This window comes from Pteropus alecto, unplaced genomic scaffold, assembly GCF_000325575.1.
Source record: "Pteropus alecto unplaced genomic scaffold, ASM32557v1 scaffold166, whole genome shotgun sequence".
Taxonomy (NCBI): domain Eukaryota; kingdom Metazoa; phylum Chordata; class Mammalia; order Chiroptera; family Pteropodidae; genus Pteropus; species Pteropus alecto.
In genome coordinates, this window is record NW_006439757.1 from 2,491,075 (window position 1) to 2,504,304 (window position 13,230).

The window sequence follows — 13,230 nt, forward strand, 5'->3', positions numbered from 1 at the left end:
ACCGCTCCCTGAGAGTCCAACAGAGCTGCCCAGTTATTGCCGCTGAAGTCGTCAAGGTGTCCACCCAGCGTAGTATGCATCTCTTCCCAAGAATTGCATTTGGAAGGAAGGTGTCCAGAGTTTATATTTAATCCATAACACTATATACAAATGGTGTCTTTAAAATAAGAGAGCTTGCAGTGTTCTCCCTCTGTAAACTGAAAAAGTGTAATCCCTTTGCTTAATGTAAACTATCAAAATTCCCAGTAAGAAGACCTCCCTGGTAGATAGGATCCCTTATTCCTGTGCCTGGGCGTCAGATAAGTCTTCCTGAGTATTATGAATTCTTTCTGTGTTGGCTTTAATCTCCATCTAGATGTCCTCATTGTTAGCATCCTTTACCTATTAGCCCCAAAGGTGGGTTAGATTATGAGTTCCCCAGAGATCAAAACAATTGGTTTTTAAGAAGAGCCATTAAATATTGGAACGTAATTTTTATGGATAGTTAAAAAATACAATATTAGAATTTAAGATTTTTAAATTAGACACAAATCCAAACTGAGAGAGGAATGAATTTTTATTTATTTTCGAGAGCTCTTAACTTCTAAAGATAGCTAACGTTTTAAGCCTGCAACTTCATTTGCAATTAGAAGCTTTCTCAGCCTTCGCTGCAGTTGTTAAACAGGTATTGTTAATGTCCACTCTTAACAAGGAAGTCTAGGTAATCACAAAATGAGCTTCGTGTTTGACTCTTTGCATTTAGTTTTTTGGACCAAAAGAATCTGAGTCCATGTAAGTGATTTTTTTTATTGCTCCACATCTTGATTAATTTTTTGACCCATAGGAGAAAATCTTCCCTCTATGGCAGACCATGAAAGTATCATGAAACTCCTTGTAATTATTTATAGAGCCACAACAGGCTCAATCTAGGAATGCTTTTCTAAGTAAAATAAAAATACAGTTAGAGCACTGTGCAGTGATTCAAGAATCACAGCCCCAGTCCAGGCCTGTTTAGAAATGAACTTCACCACATTTACAAACACTGGGTCCAAAAGTGTACAAAAGGAAACATGTCAGATTTACTTAGGAACGAAGCAAATCATTTCTCTAAGGAAAACAGTACTTTTATCCCGTAATTAGGAGTTACCCTTTCATGGAACACATATAGTTCTGTATTATATATTTCTACTGAAAAACAGTACAAGTGCTTTTTTAAGGTAGCAAAATATTTAATCTGCATAAATAACTAGTCGGAGTAGTTTTTCATCTTTGGAAACTTTGTAAGGCTTTACAGGAGTAGAGAAGGGTTTTAATTGCTGTTGCTACATAGCACCTCTTGTGAAACAGTTTTTGTCTTCATTTTGAATAGTTTAACAATTTGGCCACAGAGTAGAATTCCCGGGAAAAAAATCTCCATCCCAAATTTTCCAATTCTAAGAACTGTGTTTTGAACATGTCTTGTAAGAAGTAGGTCATTAATGCTAAAGGAGGACTGGTTTCTACTTTTCAGAAACATAAGGAATTACTTGATTTTGGATGTGAGTTTTGAGTTCTTCATATATATAACTTTGCTAGCTTTAACACAAGAGTTGCAAAGTTGTCTCTTAAATCTGAGTTTAAACAAACTCTCAAGAGCACTTTCCCTCATGAAAACACTGCAACTAATTTGAAAATGAACTGGAAAAGAGAGAATCCTTTATTTCTTTGTAGTGATTTTTTTTTACAAGCTTAGAAATCATAAAATTAAGGAATTTTTAAAAATATAACTTCACAATTTCAGTGTTTCATTAACTATAAAGCCCTTTAATTAGTAACCATTACTATTTCTTATGCTTTTTTTTTTTTTTTTACTATGCTTTGTTTTACTTTGCTGATATTGCTTTTTGTTGCCCAAAATGAATGTAAACACCTCTTTTAATTTCTGGAGATTCAGTGCTCAGAAAGTGCCCCTACAGGCTTCTTAACACCTAGAAGTGCAAGAGACTTCCTGCTGTTGAGCACAGTAAAGATGCCATGAGGGCTGATGGCCAAGTGAACAAGAATGGGACATTAGAAATGAGACGCTCCTTGAAAAAATCTGCTTTTGGGGGAAAGAGAGTCCCCATGATTCTGTTTGCTTTAATTAAAAATTACCAAGAAAAAGATAAAAGAAGCATAACCATATCAAGACAACTTACTCATTTACTAAATGTATATTTTCCCATTATTTGCCAAGTAACTTTTCTCATTGTCCTGAAAACTTCATTCAGTTTGATCATCACTACTTAAAGATTGTATGTTACTCAATGTCTTATTAGTTTAGTAAAAAGAGACAACGTATATGTTTGACACTATATTTAGATATGGTATAAAATATGGATATAGATAACCTTATAGTGAAGATAGTATATTATAATATATTGGATTTGTTCATTCTATCTATTAAGAATTTGGAGACTTAGTTGTCCAATAGTATGTAAGCCACTGTAGGAGACCCTAAGAGCTTATACTATGTTATTTCTAGAAAATGAGCTTAAAACTAGTATGAGTAACAAAACTTATATAAAAATGGAGCAATTAATTGCTAAAATCTGCCCTGACAGTGATGAGGTAGAGATAATTGTCAGGAGATGTAGCAGTAATAATTATTGTAACGCCTTACATTTACACAGCATGTAGAAGAATGAAGAGTACTTTTGCATAAAATATTTCATTTGATCCTCACAACGACCTCACTGTTCCCATGGAGAAGAGGATAGTCTGGACCGGTTAAGTGATTTACTTGAGGTCACAGAGATAAGAAGTAGATCCTGGACTCAAACAGAGGCCATCACTTCTGAGTAAAATTAGTTTTCTAAGAAAAAAATTATGATATATGAGAAGAATATACTCTCCAGGGGTAGGGGGCATATTTAAGTTATCTTTCCAAGTTTTTAATTACATAATTGATTGTGAATTTGTTTAATTTATTTAGGCAAGGAATGAGATATGACAACAAAATTAGACTTTCTATGCCTATAGATTTTCAGACTTATAAGAAAGTTATCATTTGTATCATCAAATTTTAGAATAGTAAATTGTAGAAATAGAATTCACCAATAATAATAATAGGCTGAATTCAATTATTTAATAGTAGAGATCTCTTCATCTAATTTTAGAATGTTATTGTTATTGCTAGGCAGTTTAATGTTTTTAACCTTTAATCCTGAGTAACTTTTATGTGGTTGCATTCTCTATAGATTTCTATAGAAGTTCTGTATTTACAAAGGCAACTGCCATTACTAACCCAGTTGCCTAAAGTTTTGTTTCAGCTGCTATGGGATATGGAATCAAGAAATTGAACTATTAACATCTTAAGTTCTTTCATAAGTCATAAGATAAATTCTAGTTCTTCTAGTAGACAGAAAATAGCTGGGAAAATTGTGCTTTAATATTTAGTATATATAATTCTTAGACATAGTCACCTTTTCTAATATTCTTAAATTTTATTTTCCAGTTTTGTGAGAATTTGAAGATAATTATTCGTGATCAGAGAAGTGTTCTTGCTTCAGCAATCTTGGGATTGGCATCTATAGTCTTTCTGGGCTTGGCATCATATACTACCCTTCCTGCAATTTTTATTCCATTCTGCTTATGGATGGCTGGCTAACTTCACATCCTCGTGTCAGTGTGTGTATTCTGTGTATTAATATGTTTATATTTATAGAGCACAAGTCAGTATAAGCATCCTCAAGAAAAATGTGACCTGTGACACTGTTCTGGATAAAAATGTGATTACGAATCACACAAAGTGCTTACTGTGTAAGCCCAAGAACAAAGGCTTTCTGATCTTCCTCAGGCAGTTCCATTTTAAAGCACTGGAAACATGGCACCTTGAGATAGAATTCATCATTACAAGAAAAGCCAGCCCCTAAGATGATGGCCACAGGAGATTATTTGTGTTATTTTTTTCTCCTGTAATCATTTCTCTTCTCTGTTAGGCCTGAATTTGAAGATCGGTAGACTTATTGAATGAAATTACTAAATTTATTGTAAATTTATGCTGTTTCATTGAAAAACTTATATAAACTGAAAGAATTTCCCACGTTCAGATGAAAACTTGTTTGATGATTGGCCAAAAAATTCTCAATCTTTTTTTCATGTATTATATGTAATTCCCAGTGAGTGAAAATATTTTCATTAATTGAAATCATATTGGCAAAGTTGCGGTTTAATGATAAAGTAACTGAAGTATAGAAATGTTTTCCTGCAGAAATAGCTAATATAGCATCAGCAGAACAATTTGATTTGGCTTTACTTAATAGGAAGCCGGGCATTTATTTTTTTTTCTTTTATGTGTCATTGTGGTTACCTTAAACCACTCTCAGAGGTAAATGGATATAGAACTGATGTAATTTGGGTACTTGGAGTGCGTACGTGCCAATTAAATATGCAGATATCTTCATACACTCAGACTGAGAGACAAATTAAGTTTGGTCTTGATTGCTTTATTGTCTTACCAGTGTGGTTATTACAGAGCATTTGTGGAGGCGAATGTCAAAGCAAGTTTAATCCCTTTTCTTATGCCCTGATTGTGGTGAAACTTGCATATATGTCATTGGATAGTTTATCTTTTAAAGTACTAATGTACTGTATAATTTTTAAAAGCCCTTAGATTTGTTTTCTAGTCAGTTTTCTCTTTCACTGCCAAGTAAGTAATAAGCTTATATCCTTAAAAGAAGGGTGCCACAGTAGTATATAAACCCCAAACAAGTAGGACCAAAGGAAATAACTGTTAGCAATAATTTTTACATGTCTTAGTACCACCGGGCATGTAAATTGACTACACTGATGCTGCTTTAATATCAAAGTTGAGATGTAGCAGCGTTAAGGCAGGCATTCAAGTACTTTTCCAAAATTATAAAATCCTACAATTAAGCCACAAGATAGACTTACACTTCAAGTATTAAAGTTACTTTATAAACTATCGAGAATCACAAAATAATCAGTCATATATTGACTGGTATGAGGAGGTTGGGTCAATCACTCAGTGATCCAAACAGAACAGATTTAAGAGCAGATTTTTAGTGTAACTGATGTTTTATCACCAGTAATTTACCCACAACAAATTTAGCTAGAGTTTAATAATAATAAAGTTTTGTGTTTAATCATTTAAATTAAAACATGAAATGGCAACACCACAGAATAAAGTTGTTCTATGGGCCTATTCTAACCACTTAAAATTATTTTACTTATGTATATGTAAAAGCAACAACAATTAGAAATCCATTGTATTAGTGTTTTTTCACTCCTGTGTATTACCCTTGTAGCAACTGTTTAAATCATTTTTTTAAAAAAAATATGGTGTCCTTGTAAATAATTAACACCTTTTTGCAGACTTTAGTATTGCATGTAACAAAAAACGACTGCATGATGTTAAATCTGTTCAAAGATGACGATCCCTCATTAAATGCCAAGGGGTAATTAAGGTTGGAATTAACAGTTAGTCTTGACTTACTTCATATCCTGAAAGCAAAATTCAATTCATCATTCATTTGAGTGCTCACTATATGCCAGGCACTGACCTGTTGCAATTTCATGGTCTAGAATTATCTAGAATTAATATTTTTTAATTAACCATACTAAAGTGTATACAGTGCTCTGGGAATATAGGGAAGAAGACATTAAATCACCAGAGCAACCTGAAGGAGGCAATGCCAGCACTAAGCTGAGAAATAGTGAGAGGTGATCTTATTATGCCGATGTGTTCTTCCACTATTTACGGGAGAGGGAACTGGGAGGAAGGTTTTATTTACTAAATGCTCCACAACACTAGAATTGAACTTAGGAGAAAAAGAGAGTTTTTGTTGTGCTCAGTTTGATTAGTTTCTTACCTACATAGAAAGAGATGCAAATATTCCTGATTGTGGTTGTAGCAGAAACACTGAGCCATTAATATGTGTTGTAATGAGTGTCCAGAATTCATCAGTTAATATTCATCCTTATGATCCTGCAAGTACGTTGTATTTTTCAACTTCTATTCTAACTTGTGAAATGGTAATCAAGTAGTATCTGATGCAATGTTTTGTTGCCAAACAGGACTATTGAAATACTGTAAGAGTCAGGTACTAGACAGGTATTAGGGATGAAATGGTACATGAGATATGGACCTTTTCCTAAAAGTTTATGGCAACATGGACATAGAAGTATTAAGACTTTATGCACTAGAGCTAATTGAAGGCACAGAAAAAGAAGGCTTAGAAAAAAACCCGAGCAGATTGGTTTTAACTGGTAAGGCCAAAACCATAGGGACTGTGTACTGAGTTGGAAATATGAAGTGTATTCTGGTGACAGATTTGAAAAGGACATTTTACACAATGAGAACAGTATGAGCAAATGCATAAAAACTGCCCACAACATGCCTGGCACAGAAGTGTGAGGTACTCTTACTATTTGTTGACTGAAAGCATGAAACTCCATTGGGCATTCAGGCAAATGCAAGTGGTTCAGAGGCTGGTGCAGAAGAGCAAGGCTGATGAGGAGAGATGTCGGAAAAGGAGAGCAGTGATCAAGTGGTACGAGTCTTGTGTAGACCAAGGAGTGTGGACTTTATGAACAGGCAATGGAGATTTGGGATTCAGAAAGGTAACTCCCAAAAGCATGGAGGAAGAATGGGAGCATGGGACAAGATAGGACAAGGGGATCTATTAGGAGACTAGCTATGGTCCTCAATCTCAAACAAGAGCCTGTTAATTGTGAGGGTGGAGCCAAACATGTCAAGGAAGTGTCTGTCAATGGACTTTAGCTAAATCCTTGTTTGAGTAACTCTTGGTGGGGGGAATCAGGGGGAGTCATGCATCCTTTCCTGCCAGAAAGTTGGTTCCTGAAAATAAATTAACATGGTGACTGTGAGTATATTGCCTACACCAGATCTTTGCTCTGCTAGATATATTTCTTTCTAAGGACAAGCAAATATATAAGTTTTTTTTCTTGTTTAAAAATTATTTTTTTCAGAATATAGATATATTTCTTATTTTCCATTTTCTATTTCATACTGTCAAATAGAAAAAAATGTTTTTCAATAATATCATAGTTATACCAATGGCAAAATTACTTTGTTATAGATGAGAAGCATATAAGAGATGATAGTTGTTAATTTTCTGTTTTATATGATCTGTTTAGAGAGTTTTATCTGCTTAGACTTGTCAGCTCAACTAATTTTATATTTGATATACATGTATGTTAAATAAAATCATTTTTACATACTGTCCTCCCTTGTCTTTGAATTTGAAATGCATAAAGGTAGCTCACAAACATTTTTTTTTTGAGCATGGTAGCCTGAAGAATTATGCCTCTCAAAGTTTCCTTTATTGAACATAGTTTTACATATTTGAAATTAAAACTTTATGTGGCTCTGCCTTCAGACCGATATGGTCTATGTTACCTATATCTTGAAGCCTATCTTGATTTTGCAGAAAAAGGGTTCCGTGTAATATTAAATGACAAATTCTCTTCTCCATTCCACAAAATCAAGCAACAACAAGAAGTAATTAGAGCCCTGGGTATGAACCTTCTAACCAGATGTGTAATGCCACTGCAGCAGCCTGCAACATTACCCTGGCCATGGGTGGGGTGGGGATGAGGTGTGAGAAGGAGCAAGTCCCTGGGCCTATCTTCAAGGGCATTCACAGCATTGCAAAGGACCACAGAAGTTACTGGTCCGAACCCTTATACAACTAATCACGTTTCATATGTGGAGAATCAGGTACAGAGGTTGAGATACTTTGTGATTACGCAAATAATCAGCCAGATCCAGAATCCAACTCCAGCTTTCTTTCTACTATATAGCACTGGCTCCCCGAGATCTCCCATGAATTGGGTGTTCTTTCCTCCAATGACTGTATTAAGTTCTTGCAGACCTGTATACTTCAAGCAGAACCACATAAGAATACACTAGTTAGAATATTAGTCCTGTAGTTGCTTAATCTAATGAGGAAAAAAGGCAAGTAAATAGATTCTAAAACAATGACGATCTGGGACAGGTGTCAGAAAAGCAGAGAGCCAAGACCCATACCTGTCTGGTGGGGGCCAGAAAAGGATAACAACGTTAAAGAAGTTTTCATTGATATCATAATCAAGATATAAAGAATACGAATATTTAAAGTGAAAGAAAGCTCTCTCTTCCAGGCCGTTGCAGGGCCCTGAGCAGTAAATACAAAGACACGGTCGTGAGAACCTACATCACAGTTGGGTTACTGCTAGTCATTAAGAACAATTATCTGTGTTTATGTTGTTACTTTGCGAGAAAAGTGCCCAGTACTGTTACAAAGAACCCACCATTCCTTTAAGAAAGAACAGCTCAGGTGATGCTGGAGACAATAAGCAGGATCATGGAGGATTTTACACTCTAAAAGTCCTAAGTAGAAAGAAAGAATCTCTTAAACTTTCCAAGTGCCTTGGCTGAGTCTGATAAGCATGCAATTTTGTGAAACACATGACAAATAGGGGTGGAATTAGGCAGTGAGGAAAAGAAACATACATTTTATGGATGGAGGCTTTTTTAAGAATACATGAAGTTGAAACTAAAGGAATCACCTCAGCAGGTGAATGGTCACTTCTCCCATTCAGCTCACAACTGCTCCTATATCCCAACAATAACCCTAGTGCTATCTCTTCTTGACCCTAGGCTCTGTCCCAGATATTTCTTTCTATTGCACTTATAACTGCTATTCCTATGGCTGTCTGCCTAGTGCAGCTAACCCTCAATGTTCATCTCTTCTGCTGCCTCCTGGCTGTCCTTACACCTTTGTATTTCTTTTCTGCTGCACTCCACTGGGTCTCCTGCCTCTCATTTAAGATTGCCGGAGAATTTAATTAGGCTGGCCAGTCATTATGTAGTATTGGTGGTCGCAGTGAACAAAGTCCTCTAGCCAGGCTGCCTCATGGGCTATTGGTCCCTCTCATATCCTTTAGGTCAGGTACCTTCAGATCAGGTGACATACTTGGGCCAATCACACTTGGGTCAAGTTGCAGAACCACATGACCCAAGGCATGACAATCGACTCTAAAGGAGCTACTTGTGACTGATTTTCATTTAAATATGGCTATTAGTTTTAGTTTAAATGAGAGAGTAATATCTGATTATCACCTTAGAGAACTCATTTTGCAAAAATGTAGAGAATGGACTAGATGAGATATAACTTGAAGGATGTATATTCTATTACCAAAATGTAGAAAAGAAATGATGAAGACTAGATATAAGTCAATGGCAATGGGGATGGAGAGGAGAGAACATACTGATCTGATAGATGAGAAAGAGGGAGGTTCTTTTACGCAGGGTCCAACCACGAAAACAGAAAACATTCTAAGTATTGTCTGGTGGGGCGGGGTGGTGTGTGCGTGCGTGCGTGTGTGTGTGTGTGTAATACCCTAGTTCCTTCTTTCCTTTCACCAATCTCCTGTGAGGGCCTCACATTGGCCAACTACGCCAGAAACCAGCTGATAGGAAAGCCTGGGGAACAGCCTGCCTGCAAAGGCAAAACACGTACTTCAGGAATAACAGGCCCAAACTGGGCATCAGGATAAATATATTAGTTGTGCTGTGCCATACTGGCAAATTTAGGGGAGTGGGCCTGGGAGAAGTAGGATGAATGTGGTTTTGGATATATAAAGTTTGACTAGCCCAGGGCCCCATGGGTAGAAATATAGAGTAGACAATTGGAAACTGGAATCTCATGCTCAAGACAGCGCTCAGAGATGGAGATATACCTAGGAGTTATAACAATGATGGTTGAAGCCAAGGATTTGAATCAGAACATCTTAGTCTATGAATATTTTTTTAAAATGTAAAGATAGAAAACTAGGATCACAAATAAGAGGGAGGAAGAAAGATCAAGAACAGTTCCAGAAGGAGAATGAGGAATAATAGTACGAAAGGTTAGTGCAGACCAGAAGACACTGTGGGAAAGCCAAGGGGTGAATTTTAGAAGATAAGAGTATGGAGAGCATCAAGATATAGGGAAGAGATAAAGACTGAATAGCATTATACTGGATTTGACGAATGAGACTGTGAGTGATCTTGATTAATACGATACACACCCCACTAACGCTAGGAAAGCAGGTGTTAAAGAGGTTGGGGGAGAAGGCAGATTGTGGGTTGAAATGCAAATGAAAATGGATGTGGGCTTCTTCTACTCACAAAGTCTGATGGGAAAAGGAACAAAAAAACCACACGCACACAAAGCCGAAAGACTCAGAAAACAGAATTTATATGACATCTGTTCGCACCTCAGTATTCTCTGTGATAGAACATACTGTGAACTGCTTTATGCCTCATTTAAGAAGCATAAATCATAATTTTCACAACTCTTTTCTGAAGGACAAACACTTTTCATAGTATTATCGGAACTGCACTTTTCTTTCAGAACAGTGATTAGTATCAGCATCAGTCAAATCAATGACTGATTCAATTCCCATTTCTACTGGCTTCTTTGAAAAGAATACATATTCAGATGGAAATTCTAACAGGGTCAGGGGAAGTGGGAAGAGGTAGAGAATTAGGAAAAAAACAAAAAACAAAAACCCCAGAAAAAAACCAACTCACTACATAGCACTTGAATCCTGGGCTCTCATTCAAGTAATCTGTTGAGGGAAGTCCATTCCCATTTCTTCTCTTTCACTGAATGATGGAGCAGAGAGATGAAGACACAGTACAAGACTCAGATTTGAATGCTTCTGGGAATTTTTGAGCAGCATGCTCTCAGAAGTTATTTCATATCCTCTACAATTAAAATATTCATGAAAAAAATTATAATGGAAGATTAAAAAATCCAAGTGGCTAACATGTCCAATGAAAATTGCACATAATGGTTTCTTGTTTTGTTTTTTTTGTTGTTCTATATTGACTCCAATACATGTAAAATTTTGAGACCATTTTATCTGGTAGTTGACTGAATCACCTATCCTTTGAAGAAGAGTGTTAGTATTCCTAAGAAAATCTCCTTGTTTATAATGAGTCAAACAATGAGCCGAAATTCCAAAATTTATCAGATAAACAGTTCTTGTCTGTTAAGTCTGGCTCAGCCTGTAGCTGTTTCCAAAGATCTGTCCAGGCAGAGGAACCAAAGCATTAAGTTCTTTTGGTTTAGACACCTGATCTGACCAGGTGTGTCACTGCTGGGTGGAAACCAAAAAGTTAGCAATTTCTACATGGTTGAGCAACATCAAGATTTATTTCCTCTCTAAGTCTCCCCTGACTAGCCCCTCTCCGCTCCATCTCTCCATACACCTCTCTCTGCGCTTCACCTCTGGCAAGTCACAGACAGATGACTGCCAGGGAATTTCACAATGGTAAGTCCTTTCCATTTTTTACTACACCTAAGTTTTCCTGGACGAGGACCTAAAGGAACAATAACATTGGCAACAATTATTTTAAAATATTATAAAGGAATTTCAGACAAGACAAGCTAGAAGAAAATCTGAAAATGAAGAGAATCAGGGAAATGACCTCAGAGCACCACAGCAGTCTGTCTGGGGGGGAGAACTAGCTCCTCTGGAGGTGAACAGCTACACCATCCTCACTTCTCTCTGCTGCTGCTGGTGCTGCAGGAGCTGGTACCCATGCCTCCTTCCGTAGCTCAGTCAGATTTCTCTGCTTCGCTCATTCTCCTGAGCAGTCTGGAAACAGGTGTTATGGAGACCTTTTCTCAAAAAGGATTTTGAGGAAATGCACTTTTGGCCTTTATTCTCTTCATACCTCAGCAAGAGGTGGAAAAACAAAGAGATTCTTTTACATCAATGAATATGGCCCTTTACTTCATTTTCCTACCAGGCCTCAAACCGATCCTCCCCAAAGTAGGTCCATTCTTTGGTTTGCACTAAAGCAGCGGTCCCCAATATTTTGGCACCAAGAATCGGTGCTCCTATGAGAATCTAACACCTGATGGTCTGAGGTGGAGCTGAGGCGGTGATGCTAGCGCTGGGGAGTAGCTGCAAATACAGACGAAGCTTCGCTTTCTCACCACCGTTCACCTCCTGCTGTGCGGCCTGGTTCCTAACAGGCCGCAGACCAGTACTGGTCCACATCCTGGGGGTTGGGGACCCCCGGACTAGAGAGTGGGAATGTATGGATAAATGAATTTCAGTCTTTGTCATCTTTTCCTGGGGTTGTATGGATAAATGAATTTCAGTCTTTGTCATCTTTTAAAGAGGCAGAAATAAAAGTTTAAGTCATGGTTTTACAAGACTATGTGGTTTGAACTTTAAGAGTCATAACCATTGGCTTTGCATGAGTGTTTGGAATTTTATCCCCTTATAGCATAATTAAGTATAATGAAATATACTTTGTAAACTTGCTGGTTTCATTTTTCTCTTTTATTATTATTTTATTTTTTACTTTTTCACTTAGAGAAAGATGAGTCAACTTTCATTCTCAGAATGTCATCTGTCTTTTTTCCTGTGTAAAAGAAAATTTTATGTGTTTATCTTTCCATTATGTCTAGTCCTATGTGTTTCAGCTCTCAAGGGCTTCACCTGCTCATCTGGATCTTTCAGTGTAAGGTGAATAGATGTAACTTGCAGAATGAATACTCAGCAAGAGATCAGAACATGAAAATTGTAAGATTTAATTAGTATGCTGAAACTATGGAATATTACCGCACCTTTGTCAAGCTGATTTATAGACAAACTGCAGTGACATGGCAATGCTGACTTGTAGTTACAGTGAATAACACTCAACATCATTCATAGCAATGGGATGGGAGCCCAAACTTCTTAGAAAGACACAGATGCTCAAAGGTAGAGGAAAATCTTCAGCTTGTGAACACTTCTGAACTCTAGTAAAGCATCGTCAATTAGAAGTGGTGGCCATGGCAACTTCTAGTAGGATGGTCTGCTGAATCAGAGATGACAACACATTCAGAGTTCCTGATGGCTGGACTAGAAGAGGCTTTGACAGGAGTCAATCCAATCTCCTCTCTTTTTATGTGAATTAGAGGTTGAAAATAACATGGATCCAAAGGAGATTCTGTGATAGAACCAGAATGAAAACTGGATTCTCCTGAAACCTACTCCCCGTTCTACTCTGGGGATTCTATACAGATGAATTGTTTGCAAGATTGCCAGCTGGTCATGGTAGTCTTCTGCCTTGCTACCATTGGTTGATTATTTGGAAGAAAACGATATTTCAAAATAGTATGGGTGACCCCAAACCTTTGATCCCAAAGTTATCTTCCCACCTAGATAGCAGGGCAGACTCTTAGAAAAGGTCAACTTTTATTATCCTCTCCATACCTG

The 13,230-nt window shown here is 36.9% G+C and overlaps 1 protein-coding gene across 1 annotated transcript in view; it reads left to right on the forward strand.

The window, feature by feature from the left end:
• LRAT (lecithin retinol acyltransferase) overlaps window positions 1–4,037 on the forward strand; it is a 4,775-nt gene extending 738 nt beyond the window's left edge. Inside the window, exon 2 of the mRNA XM_006916981.2 lies at window positions 3,455–4,037. Within this exon, the coding sequence (XP_006917043.1) occupies window positions 3,455–3,607 (153 nt within the window). The 3' untranslated portion in view covers window positions 3,608–4,037. The remainder of the gene's footprint in view (window positions 1–3,454) is intronic.
• The last annotated feature ends 9,193 nt before the right edge of the window (window positions 4,038–13,230 follow it).